The sequence below is a fragment of the Rattus rattus genome, chromosome 3 (genome assembly GCF_011064425.1).
Source record: "Rattus rattus isolate New Zealand chromosome 3, Rrattus_CSIRO_v1, whole genome shotgun sequence".
Taxonomy (NCBI): domain Eukaryota; kingdom Metazoa; phylum Chordata; class Mammalia; order Rodentia; family Muridae; genus Rattus; species Rattus rattus.
Window position 1 is genome coordinate 168,497,181 of NC_046156.1, and position 24,980 is coordinate 168,522,160.

At 46.2% G+C, this 24,980-nt stretch overlaps 2 protein-coding genes across 2 annotated transcripts in view; both read left to right on the forward strand.

The window, feature by feature from the left end:
- The window catches only part of LOC116895999 (translation initiation factor IF-2-like), a 148,521-nt gene extending 145,726 nt beyond the window's left edge, over positions 1 to 2,795 (forward strand). The window contains exon 2 of the mRNA XM_032897023.1: positions 2,617 to 2,795. Coding sequence (XP_032752914.1) covers positions 2,617 to 2,756 — 140 coding nt within the window. The 3' untranslated portion in view covers positions 2,757 to 2,795. The remainder of the gene's footprint in view (positions 1 to 2,616) is intronic.
- Positions 2,796 to 2,820: 25 nt separating this feature from the next.
- The window catches only part of Pdzd2 (PDZ domain containing 2), a 231,105-nt gene continuing 208,945 nt past the window's right edge, over positions 2,821 to 24,980 (forward strand). The window contains exon 1 of the mRNA XM_032898761.1: positions 2,821 to 3,450. Within this exon, the coding sequence (XP_032754652.1) occupies positions 2,975 to 3,450 (476 nt within the window). The 5' untranslated portion in view covers positions 2,821 to 2,974. The remainder of the gene's footprint in view (positions 3,451 to 24,980) is intronic.

Sequence of the window (24,980 nt, forward strand, 5' to 3'; positions counted from 1 at the left end):
GGGAGAGAAAGGATGGAGGGAGAGACAGACAGATGGAGGGAGAGAGGAAGGAAAGGAGAGGGAGGGAGACAGAGGAGGGGGGAGGGAGGAAGGGACAGAGGGAGGGAGACAGAGGAAGGGAGACAGACAGACAGACAGAGAGACAGATGCATGGGGAAAGACAGGGAGGGAGGGAGAGAGGAGAAAGAGAATAGAAAAAGATAGCAAATGTGGGGTGGACCGTCCTGTGCATTATGAGGCTCAGTAACTGGGGGAGGGAAGGGCCAGCATGCTTCTCTGGACTTTGAAATGTATAACAGGTACTTGTGATACTGCGGGAGGCTGGGCGCCAGCATGGGCTTTGATATTCTGATAGCTGCCACAGGTATGTGTCAATGGATAACCAAGGGAAACGACTCCTTTAGGAGATGAAAATCCAGTTCCTTACAAGTTCCTGAGGAACGCAGGCTTTTATCTAGCTTCTGTAGTGCAGCTTGAGCTCATTTCTGGATATATGGACATCCCAAGACCTAACAGAAGGCACAAAGGAGAGAGAACAAGACTTTCAACAAGGACAGACAATGAGTCTAGTTGTTTTCTTCTCTTTTGCAACTCAGGAGTTGTAAATATTTGGAGATGACCAAGTTTGTTGCTCATTTTGGGTCATTTGCCCATCTGTATCCACTTGATTCTGGCCATGGGGTTGGGGTCAAAGACTAAATGACTCCCGAAGCCCAACTTACCCTCTCACCCTGACACGTGGTAGGGTGTAACAGCAGTTGTCAGAGGAAGAAAAGTTATTGCAAAAGTGGGGACACATTCAGAAAGGTCTCTTTCTTTCTTTCTTTCTTTCTTTCTTTCTTTCTTTCTTTCTTTCTTTCTTTCTCTCTCTCTCTTTCTTCTTTCTTTCCTTCTTCCTTTCATCCCTTCTTCCTCTTCCTCTTCCTCCTTCTCTTATTCTTTTCTCCTTCTCCCTTTCTTCCTTTTTTGTAGGCAGAGTCTCACATTATTCTTGGATGGCCTGGAACTCACCATTCATACCACATAGGGCCTCAAAACTCCTAGAGAACCACTTGCTTATGTCTCTCAAGGGCTGGGATTAAAGGTGTGCTCCCACTAAAGACACTTTGTCTTGCTACACGATCTTTTAAGTTCGTTCCTGTCGTTGAGAATTCTTCAGCTATCCCTTAAGTCATGGTTTTCCTATGAGCACTCATTTTCTGTGATCTTTCTCTAACCAGCAAGTCAAAGGCGTTCTCAGCCACTTGGCAATTATTCGAGATGACTCAAAACAGAGGTTGGACAGTTTTGCAATACATGTTAAGAATCCTGAAATCTGAAATTTGAATTGGTCCAGAGAATGAAATGTTTTGTTCACAGGTGGAAAACTTCATGCCATGAATCTTGATTTTGTGTCAAAATAGTTTGAAATATCATATGCAGTTACTATCATATGTAGAAGACATATGGAAACCTCCAATCAGCTGTATGGCGAGATGCAGATCCTATCCTAAGATACTATGGATATGCAAATGTTTCAAACTCATCTCAAATCCAAGATACCTTGATAGCAAGCATCTTGTGTGGGGCTGTTCAGCATGTTCTATGTGGCTATTAAGAATAGTTCTCCTACAGCATACAGCAGTAAAACACTACAGCGAACAAAAGTGTGGATCCTAAAGAGACAGAGACCAGGAATCATCCACTATAAGAATAAGCACTATCACCCCTCGAGGGCCGCTTTGTTTCAAAGATTTGTTTATTTATTACATATAAGTATGGGGTCGCTGCCTTCAGACACACCAGAAGAGGGCATCAGATCTCATTACAGTCAGTTGTGAGCCACCATGTGGTTGCTGGGATTTGAACTCAAGACATCCAGAAGAGCAGTCAGTGCTCCTAACCACTGAGCCACCTCTCCAGCCCCGGGCTGTCGATCTTTCCAAGCTTCAAAACCTTACTTTCCTAAGAACAGTTGAGCCATCAGACTTTGTGAACACAGAGTCCGTATTATCACAACAGCCCGATCCATTTTTTGTCTGTTATATATATAGGTCTCCAATTAGATTCCCATCTCAAGCAAATAGCCATGATAATTTAAATTAATTTTGAGTAGCTTGAAGCTGACAGCCCTAGCATGAAAATAAATGCTTTTGTTACGGAAGTAATTTATTTACATGGTGCTGGGAGCTGCCACCTCTCAGGGATCCCCTTTAATTTAAATCATGCAGAGGTGACATATTTAGAAATGGATGAGAAGTAGTCCAGAACCTTCTTATCCTTTCACGGGGCCTTTTCATGCAGCCTCCTGGTTTGATGCTCTATTGACGGGAGAAGTGGAGTTTCACTTCCCTGCTGGTCAAGGAAATTTCCTGGAGAAAGAAGGGTTCCAGAGGCTTCTGGTGTGAGCGTGCGTGCGTGCGTGCGTGTGTGTGTGTGTGTGTGTGTGTGTGTGTGTGTGTGTGCATTGTGCGTGTTTTCGATCTGTACGTTCAACATGGAAGGAGCTATACTGGAGACTGGCAGGGAGAAAGGAGTTATTTGGTTCCTAAAATGTGCCTGTATCTGGCAAGAGTACATAGTCCCTTCTCACCAGGCTGGGTGTTGTAACTCCAAGTCTTTGTTTTCCCCTTCCAGGTGTGAATGAGCCCAGGGAAGATGCTGCCACTGCAGAAGAAACAGCCGATTTCCATGTCATTTGCATGAACCCCGCTGTGAAACGAACCAAGCAAGGACTTGTTAGCTACTTCCTCCCTTCCCTTGCTGAGCACTCCTGAGCCTTTGTTCCAGAGTGGTTTAATTGTGTCCTGTCCTTCTCTTGCCAAGGCAAACATCCCAGGCTCACAAGAGGCATCCCTGAAGCTCCTCTGCTGGCCTGAACATGAACATAGGCAAAGCTGATGATTGGGAGCCTTCCCAAGGGACGTGGGTCCCCACGGGGTCCAGTCTCCTGAAGCAGAACCTCTCATGATGCTGGTGTCTGGGAGTGAGCACCATGCCCATCACCCAGGACAATGCCTTGCTGCACCTGCCCCTCCTCTACGAGTGGCTGCAGAACAGCCTGAGGGAGGGTGGGGACAGTCCGGAGCAGCGGCTCTGCCAGGCGGCCATCCAGAAGCTGCAGGAGTACATCCAACTGAACTTGGCTGTGGATGAGGGTACAGTTCCCCCTGATCACAGTCCCCCAGAGATGGAGATCTGTACGGTGTATCTCACCAAGCAGCTGGGGGACACTGAGACTGTGGGGCTCAGTTTTGGCAACATCCCTGTTTTCGGGGACTACGGCGAAAAGCGTCGAGGGGGTAAGAAGAGGAAAACCCACCAGGGGCCAGTGCTGGACGTGGGCTGCATCTGGGTGACAGAGCTGAGGAAGAACAGCCCAGCGGGGAAGAGCGGAAAAGTTCGGCTCCGGGATGAGATCCTTTCCCTGAATGGACAGCTGATGGTCGGAGTTGATGTCACTGGGGCCAGGTAAGCAAGGGGATTAGCACCCAGCCTGTGATTTACCTGTATCTTACTTGGGGCTATACCTTTAGAGTTCTGGTTCCCCTGGCAAGAAACCGGTGACTTTTGTGCCCCACAGGAAAACACACTGAGCCCTAGGCTCCCGTTGTCTCATAAGATGCCAGGAGTTAAAGGAGATGAGACTTGATTTTTCAAAGCTCACTTCCTAGAAATAAGCATGGATTGAGCAGCACCTATTGAAGTGGACATTGGTCAGCCAGTAGCTCACTGAATACCTGGTTGTTCTGTTCTATTGTTTTTTTGTGAGTTGTTGTTGTTGTAGTTGTTGTTCTATCCATTAAGAACATGTAGACTCAAAGCATTTCCCTTTCCCTGAAACTTGGGGTAAAAAGAAAGCAAATACCATGTGAAACTATAATATAAGAACTGTCCCACTGACCTTGACTATATCGTTCAGCCCAGCATCTCACTGACAATCAAACCCAAGGCTGTGGTCCTGAGTGGCTTGCCCATCACTTCACCTACAACAGGCATAGGACTTCCAGAGACTCTAAGCTCGGACACCCATCCTGACCTGTGTTAGCATTCTATCTAAGCTCCACCCCCACAGTTACCTGGCAACAGCCAGGTGTGCCTGACACTATAAAAGGGGCTGCTCCCATGTCCTCACTCTCTAGCTCTTACCCTCTTTCCCTTTTGTCCCCTCTTGCCCTGTTCCCCTCCCCCCTTCTCTCCAGGTGCTCATGGCCGACCTCTACTCTCCTCCTCTCCTCCTTCTCCTCTCCTCTTCTATTTCTCTACTTATCTCTCTTTCTCTGCCCTACTACTCTCTTAACTCCCCTCCCTATGCCCTGAATAAACTCTATTCTATACTATAGTCCTGTGGCTGGTCCCTCAGGGGGAAGGGGTGTCTCAGCATGGGCCCGCCAAGGCATCCCCTTTTCTCAGACCTCCATAGAACATATCACCCCTCTCCTTATCTTTATAAACACATCAACATGCTTATATGTTCTAACCACCCCCATCCCCACCCCCACTCCCATCCGCATCCCCATCCCCAATACTGCAGGAAGTTAAAACAGGGCAGTTGGGTTGTTTCTCTGGTGAACCAGGCTTCCCAGAAACTCTGTCAGTTCAGAGATAGGCCAGGTGGGCTCACCGTGCTGAGAACAGCTGCTATGGTTACAGTTCATCCTGTTGAAAAGGTGAAGGCCAGGCTGGAGAGATGGCTCAGCGGTTAAGAGCGCTGACTGCTCTTCCAGAAGTCCTGAGTTCAATCCCCAGCAACCACGTGGTGGCTCACAACCATCTGTAGTGGGATCCAATGCCCTCTTCTGGTGTGTCTGAAGACAGCTACAGTATCTTCACATACATTAAGTAAATAAACCCTTTTTTTTTAAGTCTTCTTTAAAAAGAAAAAAAGAAAGAAGATGAAGACTGAAGCCAACCATGGTGAAAGTCACAGGGTGGAGTCTAGGAGCGACCCCATGCCTGTTTTTCGTTGCCGCCTAGTCTTAGCAGTGTACACGGTATTCAGAGGTTCCTGCATGTAGTGTTTTGAGCAGGAAAGTTCATACAAGGAATGGTATCCAGGGCTTTTATGGGGTTCATCATGCGGGCCTGACCTTAGTCACCTAGTCTCTAGTCCCTCTAGTAGTAAATTAATACCACATGACCAAAAGCTCCCACATAAGCCATATGGTTAATATAAGCTATGTAACAGAGCTAAGCTCCCCCTAGACACCCAGAGATGCTATCCTTGCATGGGATACTTCAAGGCCTGTTGCCTTCCAGGGCTGGTCAGAAGTGAGCCTTCCTTTGGAATGTGTGTGAGTTGGACGCTTCAGACTTTCCGAGCTCACGGTCTCCTATGCACCTGGAGTCCTAGGCACCCTCTGCCTCATAACAACCCAGAAGTTAGCAGGAGAGGATCGGAAGACTAGCTTGATTTTTTTTTTTATAAGGTGCACTTCCTGGTCCTTTTTGAACGATTAAAAGACACACCACTTACTAAGTAGCCTCTACCAGAGTGAACATCTGTACACACACACACACACACACACACACACACACACACACACACACACACACTCTGGGCACTTCACTCAGTTCCTAATTACTTGTCTATATGAGAAGCTTAAATGGGAGAGCTCTACCATGTTCATCTTGCCCAAGATTACCCAAGTAAGAGAAGACAGAACTGGGATTTGAACCCAGGTACCTTCACGATTTTTTCCACCTTACCCTGGAATTACATCTGGAGTTTTGTAGTCTGGTGCATAATTTCATGGATGGTTTATGGCTGCACAAAACTCCTCTTTAGTATAACCACAAACAGCAGGGGAAACATAGAACAATGAGGCTTCTTTCTACGTAACCATCTAGGAAACAGGCCTTTTGCCTCATCTTGTAAAAGGAATGACATAGATTAGACTGGTTTTGCATTATAATAATAAAATACCTGATTGGGGCTACTTATGAATGAAAGAATTTACTTAGATCATAGTCCTGGAAGTTTAAGACCAGGAAGCCCTGTAGGTTTAGACTCCTGTAAAAACCTAATGGTGACTCAATCTCACTGAGTAAATATGACCCTGACATATTCAAGGTGGCTGGCCAAATGATACAGGGGCATGCCATGCAGTAAAGACTAGCTGAGTATCAGCCCTAGCCAGCAGCAGCCTTAAGTCCCCTCTGCCTCAAAATCATGTGTAAAAATAAATTTAGGGTGGTATAGTCTGAAACACAGGAACATGTTTGTCAATAGACAAGAAGCTAGGGACAGAGGTCCCATCTTCTCTTTACATATCAGTCTCCCCAGTTGACCTAAGGACCTCCCACTTGGCCTTATCCTTTGGTCCATAGCACCAGCCAATATTGCCACACCAAGGACCAGGCTTTCAACATACAAGCCTTTGGGAGACAGACCATACCCAAGCCATTGCAGAATTCCTTTGGCCACCCTAGGTGCTATTGCAACTTGGAGAGTAGACTGGGTATCTTGGTATAGGGGTTTCTTGGGATCTGAGAGGATTGTTTGCAGGATCCCCAGATCCTGAAGTCTAAGAGTGCTCAAGTCCTTTATATAAGTGATGTAATATTTGTCTCTATAATATGCGTAGCCTTCTGTGTACTACTATCTCTAGACTGTCTACAATACCTAACACAATGTAAATAGTTGTTGTCTGTGTTGGTATCTGTATTATTGTGTGCTGCTTAAGAAATAGTAGCAAGGAAAGTGCTCAGCACAAATGTGAAATGTTTTTTCAGTTAGTCCACAGTTCATTTAGTCTACAGATGTAGAGCCTGAGAATGTGGAAAGCTGACTATTACTGGCATTTTAGAGTTTTGAGTGTTTTCAAGATGTTTTCCCACTCATTATTGGCAATTTCTACTTGGATATATGAAGATTTGTCCTAACAAGTATTGAGTAGGAACTAGTATTCTACCAAGACACACACAACATACCTCTGAATCATATCTAATATAAGAAATTCTTTGGGGCATCTGGTCTACCTCTCAAGTTTGCTTCTGAATTCAAAATTGTCTTTTGTGGTATAATAGGTTGACTTACATCCTCCTCCCCACAACTCAAATGTTGAAATCCTAACTTGCAGTGCCTCAGAACACAAACTTGTTCAGAAGTAAGACCATTGCCTATGTAGTTAAGATGAGGTCATACTGAAGTCCAGGTGGATAATGCAATATGATTGTTGTCCTTATCAAAAGCTAATTTGGACACAGATACACAAGGAAAATAACATGTCAAGACAAGTTATGCTATCACATAGCAAAGAACTGCCAGGAGAGAGGACTGAAGCAGATTTGTCCATGGCACCAGAGGAAACCGGCTCTGCTCACCTCTTGATCTAGACCCCTAGTCTCTAGAGCTGTGAGACTATAAGTTTCTGTTTCTTAAGCCAGTCAGTTTGTGGTAGTTTATTAACACACCCTTGGGAACTAACATAGGTGTACTCTGACCTTCACCGTCTTCTGTAAAGCCCTGTGATAACTTTAAAGGACTGTGTGGGTTTAGGAGGAAGATGCTTCAAGAGTTGCCTGTGTTGAGTGTGGGAGGACCAGGTGCAAAATGTAGAAGATGAGATCATGGTTGCTTATTTCAAAATTTCGAGCACAGCTATGGGTGGCTTTGACAGCCCTCCTGTATAGAACCACACATCCATGGAACCCAGGCCTATAGGAGCCTCCCGCACAGCTGGTGCTCGTATGGTGCAGTCTCCTTCTAGTGCCCTAAGAGGTTTCTGAGGGACCACAGCTTCTTCCTTCTTCTGTGAACTTTAGAGAACATTCTGGAAGAGCAAGGGATATCAGTCACACGTGAGGTCACCTCCCCCCTTACATGGCAAAAGCCTCTGTTTATAAAATCCTTGGCCCCCATTCTGGAAAAAATGGGATTTTCCGAAATGTTCCGTTTACTTCTGTTTGGTGCGGGAAGAAATGGGGAAGGTTTTTAGATTAGTTCCTACAAGGACTATTTTGTAACTCTAGTCACCCCCTCTACTAGCTCTCTATAAGTAAACCAGATCTGTTCCCTGGAGACAGATTATTCCAAATTGGTAACAAAATGTGGAATTAATTAAGAGGGAGCCCACGTACCCAAACAAAAACAAATGGGCCTTTCTGAAAAGTAAAGGGGCCCACGTTTCATTTTTAAATTTTTTTTTCTCAGAATGTGGACTTTGGAGATTTTTATAGGTTAATAAACGTGAACATAGCACAGTACAGAGGGCACAGGTCTTCAAGGGAGTCGTTCTGGCTTCCAGAAGCCTGTGACTGTGGGCGAGTTCCCTTGGCACAGGAGACTGACTCTGTTTTCCTAATAAGAGCTGTGTGGTGGGTGAGAGAAGATGATTTATGTACACGGTGACTATGTAGCTGGCACAAGGAAGATACTCAGTCCAGAGGACCTTTTAGCACCTCACCCGTTCAGCCTTGGGCAACCTGAACCCACAGCACATCTCACAACAGAGAATAGGCCTTTGAGTTGGAAAGAAAGAACCTCAAACCCTGGCAGCTTCCCAGCCACAAAAGAGACAGTAGTGACAGTGGTCCCCTTTATCCACAGACAGTCCCTGACCCTGTACTGATGGGCTATTTCCTAGACACATATATTTATGGCAAAGGTTAGTGTGTATTAAGTACAGGGAAAGGTTAGCTACTATAAGTGATATGTAAATAGAATGGTCATAACAAATTACTATAAGTTACGTGGATGTGGTATCTCAAAATATCTCACAGTCCTGTAGGGGTTTTTGTTTTTGTTTTGTTTTTTGTTGTTGTTGTTGTTGTTGGTTTTGTTTTTTTTTTGTTTTTTTTGCTTTGTTTTGTTTTGTTTTCTGAGCATCTTGACCACAAATAACTGAAACTACGGATAAGCGGTGAGCTATTGTCCTCTGTACCTGCAATGGTCTGGGTGCTGGCCACTTATCAGAGACACTGACACATGCAGGCACAGGGTCCTCCGTGCCTCAGCCAGACAGTGCCTGTGAGTTCCTGGAGTGTGAGGAGTCTGTATGATCCCAGAAGAAAATCTCATTGAGCAAATATGGCCCTGACATACTCAGGGTGACTGGCCAAGTGACACAGGGACATGTCATATAGTAAAGACTAGCTGAGTATCAGCCCTAGCCAGCAGCAGCCTTCAGTCCCCTCTGCCTCAAAATCATGTGTAAAAATAAATTTAGGGTTGGTATAATCTTAGACTCTGGTTACCCATGGCAACCTTGAGTTCTGTCTGGATTAAAGCAGATTTAGGCAGAGTGTCAAGAGGGTATGAGAAGGTGTTACGTGGAGAAATGACTGCAGGTGGTGATGTAGTAAGAGACAGAGAGAAAGGAAGATTCTCCAATTATAGCTTTATAATATGGTCCCTGGGGCCACTTAGCACAGGGTCTTGTCTCCCTGCACGTGTGCCCAGAGGCACCTAGTGCTCCACGCAGGACTATATATATAGTAAGAGGTGGCCATCCTGATGACCTAGAGGTATTAGGGAAAGGTTAAATTATACTCGCCACGCTCTTTAAGAAGCTGGAGAAGCATGTAATGCACTTTAGAAAGATTTCCATTGCAGAAAGTTAAAAGGGAAACAAATTTCAGCATTTAAAATTCAATTATGTGGAAAATTCGCCTTGTGGAACAGCCCATCCCCCTAGGATGTAGTGTGAAAGAAGCAGCCCATGACCCACACCAGTGCCCAGCTCCATTCTTTTCACCCTGCGGCCTTCTGCAAGTTCGTTCTCATGGCGAGGTTTCTGGAATCCCCTCAAGCTCATTCAAGTCCTACTATCTTGTATCACGAAGAAACTGAGACTCGGGGGAGTTCTTTCCTGAGGTTATCTATCTTCCCAGAGATCAAGTTTATTCCCTTTGATTCAGATTCAATAACTTTTTTTTTCAATTCTATAAATAATAACAAATGACATTGGACCAGTTTCTATAGTCTATGATCCATGATCAAAACAAATCGAAAATTAAGTGTTTCTACATGTTTCATGTTAAGAATCTTCCATCTCATGAGAGTGTAGCAACTGCATGACCAGAATCTTTGCTCCTGTTGGAAAGGAGCACTGAACTTGCCCTCCCTTGGCTTCTAAGCGCTGGCCAAGGCAGTGGAGAATCTGAGCGCCGTTGTCTGCCACCTTGTGGTTGAAATCAAGCACTGTGAGAGAACGTGCTGGGAGCTGTCTGTCCCTGGAGGCGGTGTGCTTCACAGCTGTGCTATTCAGGAGCCGGTTATGGCTGCGCTCTCTGCTGAGTCGCCCCTCCTAAGCCACACCGACTCACCAGAATGTGAACAGGACGCTGCGTCCCCAACTTTCATTCCTGGCCCCCAGGTTCCCACAGAAGATGAGACAGTGAGAGTTGCATGACCCACCTTGCTGAGCTCTTCAAGATGAATAAAGAGGGGGTTCCCAGTGTCTCTAACTCCAGCCTCTAGTTTCTCTGTGTAGCCCTGGCTGTCCTGAAACTCACTCTGTAGACCAGGCTGGCCTCAAACTCAGTCTGTCTCTGCTCCTGAGCGTTGGGATTAAAGGTGTGTGCCACTACTGCCTAGACCAGAAATTTCTTTTAAGGTAAATCAAGAAACTAAGTCTCTAGTACCCTACTGACTAGTAGAGTGAGTTCTTGGAGAAAGCTGGCAGTGTACACCCTCATCCCTCATCCCTCATCCCTCACCCCTCATCAACAGGCATTTATGAGTGACTTCTTTGTTTTGTGAGACAGGCCCATGCTGACCACAAACTCACCACGTAACGGGCTGCCCTCTAACTTCAGATACTCTTGCTTCTACCTCCTGAGTGCTGGGGTCCCAGGCAGGTACTGCTGCTCCTGCTCTATGTGGTGCTGGGGACTGAACCCAGGCTTTCATGCCTGTTCCATCCCCAGCCCTGGATCCACTTGCTTTTGGAAGGAAGAGATGACCTGAAAGGGGAGACTTCCCATGATGCAGCGCTCCATCCAGATGCCTGTGGTACAGTGCTCTGTCCAGACACCCGTGATACATACTGCTCTGTGTAGACAGCCATGATACACTGCTCTGTGCAGACACCATGATGCAGCACTCCATCCAGACACCTGTGATCTACACTGCGCTATGCAGACACCTGTCATAGAGGGCTCCATCCAGACAGCCACGATACTGCGCTCCATCCAGTCGCCTGTGACGCAGTGCTCCACGCAGACGCGCTTCCTTTCCTTCCAACAATCTGCTTCCCTGATACCTGACTTGGAACTGAATGCCAGCGCAGCCGTACAGTCCCACCCAGGAAGAAAAAAACCCCAACGTCTCACTCAAAATACTCACTTAGAAGTACTTCTAGGAATTGTTGTCTTCGGGAAGCATAAGGAGAGAGGCATCTGGTGTGATTAAAGTGTCACTGTCTGGCTTCATAGCCTCCCTCGTGGGCACCTCTGAGCCTTTCGCAGGAGTGCTGACTTCTGCTTCACCTTTCATACTTGGGTATTGAACATGTTCGAGCATTTATGCTCTCTCGTGTTTTGGTACTAAATGTCCCCAAGTGACTTGCACTTTTTTTTTTCCACCAGAGGGTCTTTGAAATCCAAGCTTTGATACCCAGATTACCTCTGACCCTCTCTTAGAGATTTCTGAAAGGAGGCCAGACACCACGCAATCTGGCCCTCACAGAAATAGAAAGCCAAGGCAGCCATCTTCCCCTATTCACTTTGGGGGACTTCAAGAAGCACCAAGTATTTTAAGGACCCAGACGTGTACAATTTAAAGTAAAACCAGCCAGGCATGGTGGCACACACCTTTAATCCCAGAATTTGGGAGGCAGAAGCAAGTGGATCTCAGAGTTTGAGGGCTGGCCTACAGACTGTTCCAAGACAGCTGGACAGCCTCAAACACAATTAGAGGCTGTACCCCAGGGGTAGCTCACTTTCCTAGCATGTGTTAAGACCCTGGATCCAAATCCCTACCACTGTAAAAACAAATAAATAAAATAAAACAAAACACATTTTATATAGTTATATGGATTTCTCCATAGATTTCGACTATATGAGTTTGACTTATGTTACTTAAATTTTTTTATTAAAAAAAATGACTACTGGTGACTTTTTTGGTAGCCTAACACTGTTGAAAATAATGGGGGAGAGGGGAGTGGGGATGTGGGGTTCTCCAGGACTCAGAGAGATGGGTAGACAAGACCTGCCATGATAGTCCAATCCTCCATCTCCACGACAGCGGGATGATGATCTCTCCTTCACATCATCTCCTGAACTTAAACTTGGTTTTCTCCCTTTGGGGAGGAGGGAGGAGATGAAGGAGGCTGAGGCTTTCACCGCTAAGGCGCCCTTTCAATCAGGCTGGGTATGAGGTTAGACAGGCTGAAGGGATTGGGGTTTATGAGAAAAGCCTTGGCCTTCGCCGTCGTCGGTGTCTATTCACAAATGTCCTGAAAGACACACGGGCAGCCGTGAGGGAGGATCGAGGAGCAGGTATCCTTAAAGACCCAACCCTTAAAGAACCAGTCTCTGTCACACCTCAGGGTGAGCCACGGCAGTCCAGGTATGCACTCCCGCAAAGTCCTGGCTTAAGAATGAACAGAGATGGGGATGACTCAAGACAGACAAGATGCCCTGAAGGAAAAACCACACAAACGAGCAAACACAAGGCACCCCAGTCCTTGTGGCCTCCCTGGCAAGAATTCAGACAAGGCACACGGAGGTTAAGGAAGAAGATAGACAGTCTATTGTGGGACAAAGCTCACTCTCAAGGGATAATGTAGCTCTCCTGAGACATTTCAAGCAGGCCTTTTACTATTAATTAACTTGTTTATGTTTGAGAAAGGGTCTGGCTATGCAGCCCCTGCTGGCCTGGAACTCATGATGTAGACAAGACTAGCCTCGAACTCACAGAGATCCACTTGCTGTTTTCCTCCCAGATGCTGGGATTGAAAGCAAACACCATCATACCTAGCCTATATTATTTAATTTTATCATATATATATATATATACATATATATATAATATGTTTTAAGCATATTCTTCCCCTCCCCCAGCTCCTTCTAGACTCTCACCAGCAGCTTTTCTGAGGGACTTTGTGCTTCTCAGACGATTGACAGGCCTGTTTAGATTGTCTCTTGCAGAGGGAACAACAGTATGTCATTGTTCTTTACCAGAAAGCCTCCTGCTTTACGATAGTTGTGTAAGGTTCAGGACTCCAGGAGCCCCGGTAGATGGCTATCCATTAATGACCTCCTGGCATGCAGGTCAGAATGTTCCTCCTCCTTCCAGGACCACAGAGAGGACTCTGCTTCCAATTCTCCAGGAGCCGTCAAAGCCTGCTGTTCTAGTCCTTTGTTTCATAAGCTGTGGACTCTCAGGAAGACGGACTTCACCATATTGCCCTGTCTAGCCTGAAACACCCTACGGAGATCAGGCTGGACTCACAGAAACCCACCTGCCTCTGCTTCCAAGTGCTAGGATTAAAGCAAGCATCACAGTGCTTCCGTATCTCTGCATCTGTATGTAAAAATGCCAGGTGTGTGCAGGTACGAGAAAGGCCACGGAGCTGGAGTTGTAGCTGCCTGGCTCCTTGGAACCGAGCTTGGGTTCTCTGGAAGTGCAGCAACTACTCTTAACCCCTGAACATCTCTCAGGGGAGCTCGTAATTCTTAAAAATTTTTTTCGCTAAGAGTCCTGTTCATTTATTCTAGAGTAGCTGTTCTCAACCTGTGGGTTAAAACCCCTGTGGGAGTGGCATGTCAGATATCCTGCATGCCGGGTGTTTACATTACGATTCACACAGGTAGGAATGAAATAATTTTATGGTAGGGGCTCACCCCAGCATGAGGAACTGAACTAACTGGTAACAGCATCGGGAAGGTCAAGAACCACTGTTCTAGGACAACAGGTTGATAAAGTTGTTAATTCATTCCTAGATACCCGGTCCTTCCCCAAGTCATGGGTTTTTATTTCAGCAGCAGCATTGAGACAGAAGTTAAAGACCAGAACAACATAGGGCTCCTCTACCCTGATCACTCAATGCTTCTCTGCTGGGCTCATCTGTCTTCTGCAGTGCATGCATTTCCAACTACCTTTCTCAACACCGTTTGCATTGGAAAGCTCTTCATGCTCACAATGAGCTATTGAGGTGGCAAGGGAGAAGCCTCCTGGATCCAAACCCTATTCCCTCATCACCACGACCAGCCAGAGCCCCGCTCTTACCATTCTTGGACTGTCTTCCCAAGAATTCTTGAAGAGGGCTGGAGAGATGGCTCTGGGGCTAAGAGTTCAGGCAGTTCTTCCAGAAGATCTGGCTTTGATTCCCAGTACCCACAAGATAGCTCACAACTGTCTGGAACTCTGGTTCCAGGGGATCGGACACCCTCCTTATGGCCTTTAGTGAAGGCACCTTCCTCTCATACCACTGCGTGTTTTAACCCTCTCCCCTTTATAAACCTGCTTGAGAGCGGCTGGAAAAATGACTCCAGGGTTGAGAGCACATGTTGCTCTTCCAGAAGGCCTGAATTCAGTTCCCAGCACCCATGTCAGGTGACTCACAACCTGAACTGCCAGCCCCAGGAGATGTCACACTTTCTTCTGCCCCCTATAGGCTCCTGCAGTATCACACACACACACACACACACACACACACACACACACACACACACACACACACACACACACACACGGGAGATTTAGAGATTGATTCCAATCAGACCAGGCTCTTTGCCTTCTCCTCTTTAGTAACTATGTAACTGCACCAGGGTTTTCTTAGCTCATTTACTTAAGCAGTCGTCAATTGCTAGGTGTTTCGTTGTTGTTATTGTTGTGTCTTCATTATTTCAGCAAGTCCGCAATCCATCTGTAACCTACATGTTGCTCAATGTGTACGTGTAAGTGTATGTGCTTACACACATATGTAACTTGGAGTCGCGTGCAGGAAGAATGTGTGGCTAGATTATATAGCAAGGCTGTGCCTCAGAACAACGGCAAGAGCGGATGTTAAATTTGCTACTCCTGTGGCAGAGTGCCTCCCACAGGAAGTGATACTAACTGGTCCCCCACTAACAGGAGGAAAAAGTGTTGTTTCGGTTTAGTTTGGGTTTGGTTTGTTTTCTTCACAGCTTCCAGCGCAGAAACGCTTGCAAAATACTGACTGTGCAAAGGACTCTGGGTCGCCTCTGCTCTCACCGAACACATGTAAATGCGTTCCTCTTTATGAACTAGTCTCTCCTTCTTCTGTTTTCAGACAGGGTCTCGCTGTGTAGCTCTGGACGTCTTACAGCTCACTATGTAGACCAGGCAGGCCTTATCGCCAGTCACAGAGATCTGTGTGCCTCTGAGTTTGGCTGTTTTTGACACAGAGTTTCATACTATATTTTAAGCTGGTTTTGAACTCGAGGTGTACCTCCTGCCTCAGCCTCCTAAGTCCTGGGATGGCAGGCACGTACCACAACACCCCCTTTGTCTCACACATAGTGAGTGGGCAATGATGATTTTGGTGAGCGTATGTTAAATTTGCTGACAGGTTTCAGTGCTGTGCTAGCATTTCATTTGAAATGCTTTCGAGCCAGCCTCTTTGGTCATATTCTTTGGAATGAACATATTGTGTCTAAGGATATTTTCACTAAATTACTTCCATGAATCGTTTACTCATTCTGCTACAAATAATGTATGCTTGACAGTGTGCCACAAACATGTTTAGGTTGGGCACCCTGGCATACGTGGACGTTTACTTCCTAGACATGTGGCTTGTTTGAGAGGGGGGGAGGGAATGGGGTGTGGTGTGGTATGTGTGTGTGGTGTGTGTAGTGTAGGTGTGTGTGTGTGACATGTGTGTGTTGTGTGTGTGTGTGTGTTTTTTTGTGTGTGTGGGTGGGTTTTTTGTGTGTGTGTGTGTGTGTTTGTATGTGTGTGTATATGTGTGTGCATGTGTGTGTGTGTGTGTGTGTGTGGTGTGTGTGTGTGTGTGTGTGTGTGTGTGTGTGTGTGTGTGTGTGTGTGTGTGTATGTGTGTGTGTGTGTGTGTGTGTGTGTGTGTGTGTGTGGTGTGTGTGTGTGTGTATGTGTGTGTGGTATGTGTGTGTGTGTGTGTGTGTGTGTGTGTGGTGTGTGTGTGTGTGTGTGTGTGTGTGTGTGTATGTGTGTGTGTGTGTGTGTGTGTGTGTGTGTGTGTGTGTGTGTGTGTGTGTGTGTGTGTGTGTGTGTGTGTGTGTGTGTGTGTGTGTGTGTGTGTGTGTGTGTGTGTGTGTGTGTGTGTGTGTGTGTGTATGTGTGTGTGTGTGTGTGTGTGTATGTGTGTGTGGTGTGTGTGTGTGTGTGTATGTGTGTGTGTGTGTGTGTGTGTGTGTGTGTTTGTGTATGTGTGGAGTTTTGAGGTGAGTTTTGCTCTGTAGCCTAGGCTCCCTTGAATTTACTAACTCCTGCCTAGCTAATGCTAGGTTTACAGGCACGCACCATGGCGCCAGCCTTGTGGTTGTAACTGTTATTACCACTAGAATCCTTTAATGTCCTGTTTTGTTTATCTGTTTGTCTAACAGGCCACCTAACTGACCTACTGTCCTGTCCCCCAAGTGAGGGCCCTGAACACCGGCATTCAGCGGATGAAGGGTTCCAACCAGAAAACCACCTCTTTTTTTTTTTTTTGTTCTTCTTTTTGGAGCTGGGGACCGAACCCAGGGCCTTGTGCTTCCTAGGCAAGCGCTCTACCACTGAGCTAAATCCCCAACCGAACACCGGCATTCAGAAGCTACTCATTTTAATCCTTTTATCCTAGATGATTAAATTTTCCCTCAATCTTTTAAAAGTGGACGTCACTGCTGTCTTGGAGTTTTAAGTGTTTTTATAGATGAGAATTGCCGGGGTTTGCTTTGGTCGGCCTGTCATTTGTGTTTGTGGTGCTAGGGGTGGAACCCAGAGTCACGAGCATTCCAGACGAGCCTCTAACACTGACTGACTTCCCCAACCTCCGTTTGCTTCTTTTCTAACAACCTTTGTCTGATTCACACCTTACACCGATGCCATCTTCCCAAAGACCTGACACACACACACACACACACACACACACACACACCAATTTGCAAGATTATATTTTTAAAATTCATCTCTGTGATTTTAAACTTTAAAACTAGGGATTCTTTGAACCAGTATTATATCATAACTCTTCCTAAACTTCAGTGTGACTATAAAAACCCCACCCACCAGTAATCTTTTTACCTGACGGAGTTTCTGTGGCCTGGTTTATTGTGGCTGCATATGTCCTGCCCACATGTCCTTTACTTGTCTACTGTTGTGCTGGTCAAGTAGCACTGTCTCCTGTACCAACCAGTCCCCTCTTCCACCTGACTCTGAATCTTCCCGTGACACTTTCTGAAATGTTTACCCTTCACGTTTTCCACATTCAGCTCCTAAGTGATGATGTTGAGTATCTAGACCATCTTGGAGATGCTGTCTTTTCCACTGTGCTCCATCCTTCTAGGTTAAGTTCAAGCTCCTCCAGAAAGCTTACTCTCCCCAGTCCTGTAAATGTCATATATTTAATTCAGGAGGGAGGAGATAGACAGGTTTCTAAAATGTCCTGAGATTCTCCCCCTCCTGTCATGTCCGTGCCCTCATACCCCCTGAGACTGAACCTGAGCTTGATATCATGATGAGGTCGTAGTTCCTAGCCTAGGTAGGTGACTTTAAGAAAGTGAAATGGTCAGAGTGGGTCTCACCGAATCGCATGAACACTCTCACAGCAGTTTAGCCAGAAGCAGAAGGTATAGGGAGAATGTTCCCGTCTGGCCAAAGGAAATCAGATACCCAAGCGAAGAGTCAAGAACTGTGAACAACTGGATTCTGCCAGCCACCGGGGCTCTTGGAGGACCTGAGCTGTAGATGAGACAGTTCCAGCCAGCATCCCATGCCAGCCTTATGCCATGCTGAGCAGAGCTACCCTGTGTCTTGACTTCTCCTCTAAGAACCATAGTAAGGGCTGAAGAGATGGCTTGCTGTTAAGAGAACGGCCTCTTCTCCCAGAGAACCCAAGTTCCATTCCTAACACGGCCACGGAGGCTCACAACCACCTATAACTCTAGTACCAGGGATCCAGCGCCCTCTTCTGGCCTCTGAGGCTACAGGACATGGGTGCAGACCTTCATCCATCCATGCACCTTCAAACAAACAAAACAGATAACATATTGAACATCTGAATGATGGGTGTTTCCCCAAAGCCTCTGCGTGGGTGGCATTTGTTGCACAGTAGGAGAAAAGGATTGTGAGCAGTTCAGTAGCAGTCCCCTTCCAGTCTCTGCTCACTGTTCTCCACGAGGGAATCACACCTTCCTCATGATTGCATCTCCCTGAGAATGAGATCCATTCTGGTGGGGTTTTTCAGTGTAGCTGCGTCAGGGGAAAGAAGGTGGCTAATGCTAACGGCCCAGCATTAGCATCAGAAGCTTTGGTTTAGACCTTGGCTCAACCTCTCTAAGCGTTGGATCACACTTTTAAATGAAAATCAGCCTTGGGGGGAAGAAAGCTAAACATACAGACATTGTTGCCAGTAGCTCCTTGTGAAGATAAAGCTGATACAGGACGGAACCCGTGCGACGTCTGCAGGGGTTAGGCAAAGTGATGCGTAGGGGGATCATGGACAGTGGTGCAGGGCACCCTCTAGAAACAGTGGCTCATGGGTAGTAGGAAAACATCCTTTGGAGCACTTGTCCCCTTCCTGCATGAAGTTCTGGGTATTCTAGTTTGTTTTGTGCCTCGGGATTCTGGCCCTTTCTCCCTCTACCGGCAAATCCCCATTCCAACCCCTACCTTTCGGCCATTCCACGTGGAGAGTTAGCCTCAATCAGGTCCCGCCTGGAGACTTGATTGGCAGCTAGATTGGTCTCCTGGGAGTTTGAAGTTGAGCGGGTGAGACCAGGCTGCTCAGAGGCATAAACAGACTGAAAAGGTCTCATGGAAGACCCCTGGAATCAGGTTTTAGAAGCAGCTGGAGCAAAGCACACAGCCCTCACAGAAGGAGAGAGAAAGCCAGCTCCTTCACATCATGGGCATGCAGGCTGAGATGGGTCCCAGGAAGACAGGGGTAGACACACCAGTTCCCACCATGCCCGGCTGGCCTGTGTTCCATGACATTTCCATATCCTCATAAAGGATGTTTTGTAAACAGATTAATCCCTGTCAGAGGTCCACTATGGAGGCAGAGCTGGTTCTCATCCACTGAGGGACACCACGCCCAAGTGCTGAGTCCACATAAACACAGAAGAAAATTAAATTGCCTTTTCTTTGGACTTTTTCCAGAATCTGTCAGTACAGTTAAATTCCCAGTGGCCTCTGGAGGGCACTGTTTAATTGTTTATTTCATGGCGGTGTGCAGGGCACCAATCAAATGTGGTTAGAAATGTGGTTTGTAATGATGCTGCCTACCTTTTGGTGAGACCCTGCAACACTGAGTCAGCTAGGGGAAGAGGCTGCGCCGTGGCTGTTGTACATTAAACAATGGCGTCCCTCTGCCGTCTGGCACGTGTAGATTGCTTTTTAGAACAAGATTGTTCTAGTTTCTACAGCCGTGTTTTTTAACAGGTGCCGAACAAACCGGAAGCTTTTCCTTCCTTTTAGTTTCAGTGAATGGAGAGACGTGAGGTTACAGCTTATGAAAGGAAGCGGTTCAAATTCAGTTGGCCTTCAATTATTCAGTGGAGGGAGACGTAATTTTTAGGTTTTGGGGAACATGTATTCCTTTTTAATTAGGAAGATACAAAATAATGGAGCACGGGTATAAACAGAAAGGAGAAGTGTTGAAAAAGTGTTCAGTTTCCATGAGATAATTATGTGGATGGACACGCTCGCATGCACACGCGCACACACACACACACACACACACACACACACACACACACACACACACCACTCAATTCTGCAGGGTGTTGTGTTGGTTTCCAGTTGGGCCAGAGCAAAGGAGGAAAGTGTGCTTTTTCTATCTCTTCACTGCCACCAAGGCGAAAAGGCAGGAGTGAGGGTCCCCGGCACTCTTAAGTGACAGTTCTTCACTAATCCTAAAAGACCCAGCTCCCTCTTCCCCTCCCTCCATCCCTTTCCCTGTTCCTCTCAGACGCTCCCTTTTCTTTCTTTTATAATATATTTGAGTAAAAAGCTACGCTTGTGATCTAATGCAAGGTTTGCCGGCCAGCCGGCCCCTGGGGCCCTCCTGTGTTGCCCTGTCATCACTAGGATTAGAGGTGCCACACCAGCCTTTTACATAGACTCTGGAGATCAAACTCAGGTCCTCACGCCTGTGCTGCAATCATTCCACTGACTGCATTGTCTCCCCCACCCCCACCCCCGATGGTCAGCCTCTTAATCTTTATCGTTTCAATCCGTGCAAGGGCATTTACCGGCTCCTTACTGTATTCTAGCTTTGGATCAACACATTAGACTGTACTGGTATTCCTGGTACACGGACTTCTTGATTTCCTGGGACATGCCTTGGAAAACTGCCTTCCCATTTCAGAAATAATTGCAATCAGTAATATGAAGGCATTTTAGGAGTAAGCTTTCATTGTACACTAGCTTTATGGAGGCATATTTCACTTTCTGGAAAATATTTCCTTTATAATATTCATTCACAGAAGAGCGAGTCACTATGTCTAATTTTAGGGCATTTTCATACTTCCTCAAACACACCCTCACACACTCACACACACACCTTCACACACACACAGACACACATACTCACACACACTCTCTCACACACACATATTCACACACACACAATTACACACACACACACTCTCTCACACACACACATACACACACACAATCACACACTCATACACACTCACACAATCACTCACACACACATTCACACACACTCACACACATTCACACACTCATACACACACTCACACACACACTCACACAATCACACACTCACACACACATTCACACACTCATACACACACTCACACACACTCACACAATCATACACACACACTCACACAATCACACACACACATACACACACACTCACACACCAGTCCTCCTCCCCAGTTCCCTCTGGGCCCCTGGAAACCACCATCTACCATTTGTCCCTATCCATCTGCAGTCTGTTCTGGACTTTTTGGGTATGGGATCTGCCATAACCCAGCTCTCACTCAGTTTATTGCCTTCTGTGTTCCTCCACTCTGAGGTGTTTCTGACCTCCTCTCCCTTTGCGTTTCAACAGATCTTTGGGAGACGGAAGCACATTTGTCCACTCAGCCAGCAGCTGATGGATGCTTGGGTATTTGGGTCATCCCATGTTTTTGCTTTTCTTTTTTATTTCATTTATATTAAGAGTGAAACACAGTGCACATACCACAGTGCAGCGGCTAACCTGCACATGTCACAGTGCCACACTGTACATGCCACAGTGCCCATGTCACAATGTACATGTCACAGTGCACATGTCAGTATATATGTCATAGTGTACATGTCACAGTGCACAGGCCACAGTGTACATGCCACAGTGCCCATGTCACAATGCACATGTCACAGTACACAGGCCACACTGTACATGCCACAGTGCCCATGTCACAATGTGCATGTCACAGTGTATATGTCACAGTGTATATCACAGTGCACATGCCACAGTGCCCATGTCACAGTGTACATGTCACAGTGCACATGTCAGTATATATGTCATAGTGTACATGTCACAGTGCACAGGCCACACTGCACATGCCACAGTGCCCATGTCACAATGCACATGTCACAGTGCACAAGCCACACTGTACATGCCACAGTGCCCATGTCACAGTGTACATGTCACAGTGCCCATGTCAGTATATATGTCATAGTGCACATGTCACAATGTACATCACAGTGCACATGCCACAGTGCCCATGTCACGATGTACATGCATAGTGTACATGTCACAGTGTATATGTCACAGTGTATATTCACAGTACATATGTCACAGTGCACGTCACAGTGCCCATGTCACAGTGCACTTGTCACAGTACACAGGCCACACTGTACATGCCACAGTGCCCATGTCACAGTGCACTTGTCACAGTGCACAGGCCACACTGTACATGTCACAGTGCATGTATCGCAGTGCACGTGTCACAGTGCACATGTGGCAGTCAGGAAATAGCTTCTTTTGGATTCAGGAGATGGGTCCCTCTGTGCCTCTAGCTCCAGAGATGCTCCAGGCTGTCAGGCTTGGCAGCAAACCTTTCCAAGCAGAGCCACCTCGGTGACTATAGGGTTAGTGTTATAGGTAACACAGCTTGACTAAGAACACACAGGGTTTTCTTGTACAAATCCGACTTCAGTTCTCCTGCACAAATATAAGATAAACAGGAATGGCATCAGCAGTGAGATGGTAACCCAAGGGGTCACCTTTCGGGGAATGTCGAATAACTGCACCATTTTACACTCCCACCAGCAGCACATAAACATTCTCTTTCCTCACATTCCTGCCCAAACTTATTATCATGTCTTTGTGGGGGCACAGCGGGTGTCTTAAGGCAAGGTCTTGCTGCTAATGTAGCACAGGCTGGCCTTGAACTCACAACCCTCCCCTGTAAGGTTCCCAAATGCTTGCTAGGGTCAAGGCACTGTGCTACCACCCTTAGCTTCACTGATACCTCTCTGGCTATTCTAGCCACAGTGGAGTGGACCCCACTCCGGTTCTGATGCCTAGTGATGCTGAACAGTAGATGAGCTTTGGACTCTTAAGGCCATGTCTTTGGAGAAATGGTAATATGCGTTTTAGCCCAGTTTTTAAATGAGGTTAGTTACCTTGATCTTTGTTGCTCAGTTGAAAGAATTCCATCAGATGTATAATTTATGATCTTGTCTCAGGTGTCTGCAGATGTTAAACATTTGCCACTGATTGCATTCGACAGTCACCAAGGGACAAGGTATCCACTGGTTTATTTATTTGTGGGGACAGTAGGAATCAGAGGACAACTTGTGGGAGTTAGCTCTCATCTCCTATCACATGGGCTCTGGGGATCAGACTTAGATTGTCAGGCTTAGTGGCAAGTGGCTTTGCCTTTGAGCCATCTCGTCGACCTGGGATAAAGCTGTTCTTATAGAGTCAGCTTACTATCCAATCGGAAGGGTCATCTCTGAAGATGATGCTTCCAGAGAGCCAGCAGGCAGGTGGGACATCAGAGTCACTCTTCTCTAGGGATGGGTGGGCCTGGGCCCCCACCTTGGTGTGCCTTACTGATGGTTAGTGAATGCTTTAGACCTTGGGCTGATATCAGATGTTTTCAAACAGGAAGTTGATTTCACTCATTTTACCCAGTGTTTTTGTTGCCTTTCTGGTGAGGTGGATTGTTTTAGAGGCCTTGATCTTACCATTGCAGAAACACGTTCCAAGTGACTAAAGTGTACACACACACACACACACACACACACACACACACACACACACACACAGCAGGAAACAGAACTCTGCATCCTGTCCTTCCCTATGGCCCCATTCTAGTTCACTCCAATTACCACAGGGACGCGCTCCTGAAAGCTGTGCTCTCTTGTCGAGTGCCAACATGGATTTTCTTCTCATGTATCTGTCTGACTCTAGTTGTTCAATTTTCCATCAAATTATTCTCTTAAGACATTTACTCCAGTGGTCTGATGGCTTTTTTACTTCTCAAGTTTTTTTTTTTTTAATTTAAAAATTTAAAGAATTTTGTTGTTTCGTTTTGTTTTGAGAGAGGCAGGGTCTCTCTATGTAGTCCCGACTGTCCTGTAACTCACTATGTAAACCAGATAGACATGGAACTCACAGAAATCTGCCTGCCTTTGCCACCCGGGTGCTGGGATTAAAGGCATTCTAAACCCCACCTGCCCTATTAATTCACCTATTTGGGACACCCATTGTTCCCTCCAAGAATCCCTCTGTCATTACGCCCAGCCCTGGAGCAGTGACCACAGTTCACTCTGTTTCTCCCAGACTCCAGACATTGGCTCAGCAGGCTGGAAACCACTAGGATGAAGCCATGTAGTCTGTCACAAGGCATCTGCCCAGGACCTAACTGTCCTAGCCCTACTGATCTGAGGGCTGAGGGCGAAGCACTGGCCTTCTGTGGAGACTCAGTGTTTGTCCTCACAAGCCTCACAGAGACTCAGCTGTGGATGCCCCAGCCCAGCTGAGTGGGTTGATCCTGAAGTTGCATCTCCTGAGGAATTCTCCCAGGGGTATAGGCCTTCCCTGGTGCTTTATGAGGTGCGAGCTGCTCCCTCCCTGTGCTTTTCCTGGTCACAGCTCATTAACCAGTGGTAGAGATGTTCCAGGGAGGGTGACCCTGGAGAGAGGATGTGATGCTGACACAGTCAGTCCATCGTGACTGCCTGGGAAGCAGGGAGGGAGGGTCAAAGGCTTTGAATTTAATGGTACCAAGAATAACCAAAGGATGGGAAAACTGAAAATGGAATGAAAGGTTTGGACAAAGATAAGGTGCTCAAAATAATTAATAAAAATGAGCAAAAATTATTTTCTGAAAAATAACTTCAATTTTTATTGAAAATACGTTTTTATACAATATAGTCTGATCTTACCTGGTTGATCCCGTTTTTTGTTGTTGTTGTTGTTGTTGTTATCGTTGTTGTTATTTGGTTGGTTTTGGTTTTGTTTTTTTAAGGATTATTTCTTTATAATAGAAGACAAGATTAGAATCCAATCCATGCATGCTTTTTTTTTTCTATATTTTAGTTCTTACTCATTGTCTTTTATATTTCTGTAATTTATTGGGATGATGAAAATTAATGTAATGGTTCTTCAGAAAATAGATGTAGACTTAAAAAAACCTATGTGATCCATCAATTCCCTAAAGCATATTCCCTAAAGAACTGAAACCCGAGGATTGGCTAGGCAGTTGCACACCCATATTTGTAGCAGAATGACTCACAATTGTCAAAGGGTAGAAAACACCCTAAATATCTATGGATGGATGCGTAGTCAGAATGTGTGTAGACATTCCACTGTGGTTTGAATGTTTGATATAGGTCCATGTGTTGACCTGATAACTCTGCCTTGAGGGGTTGTGGAACCTTCGCA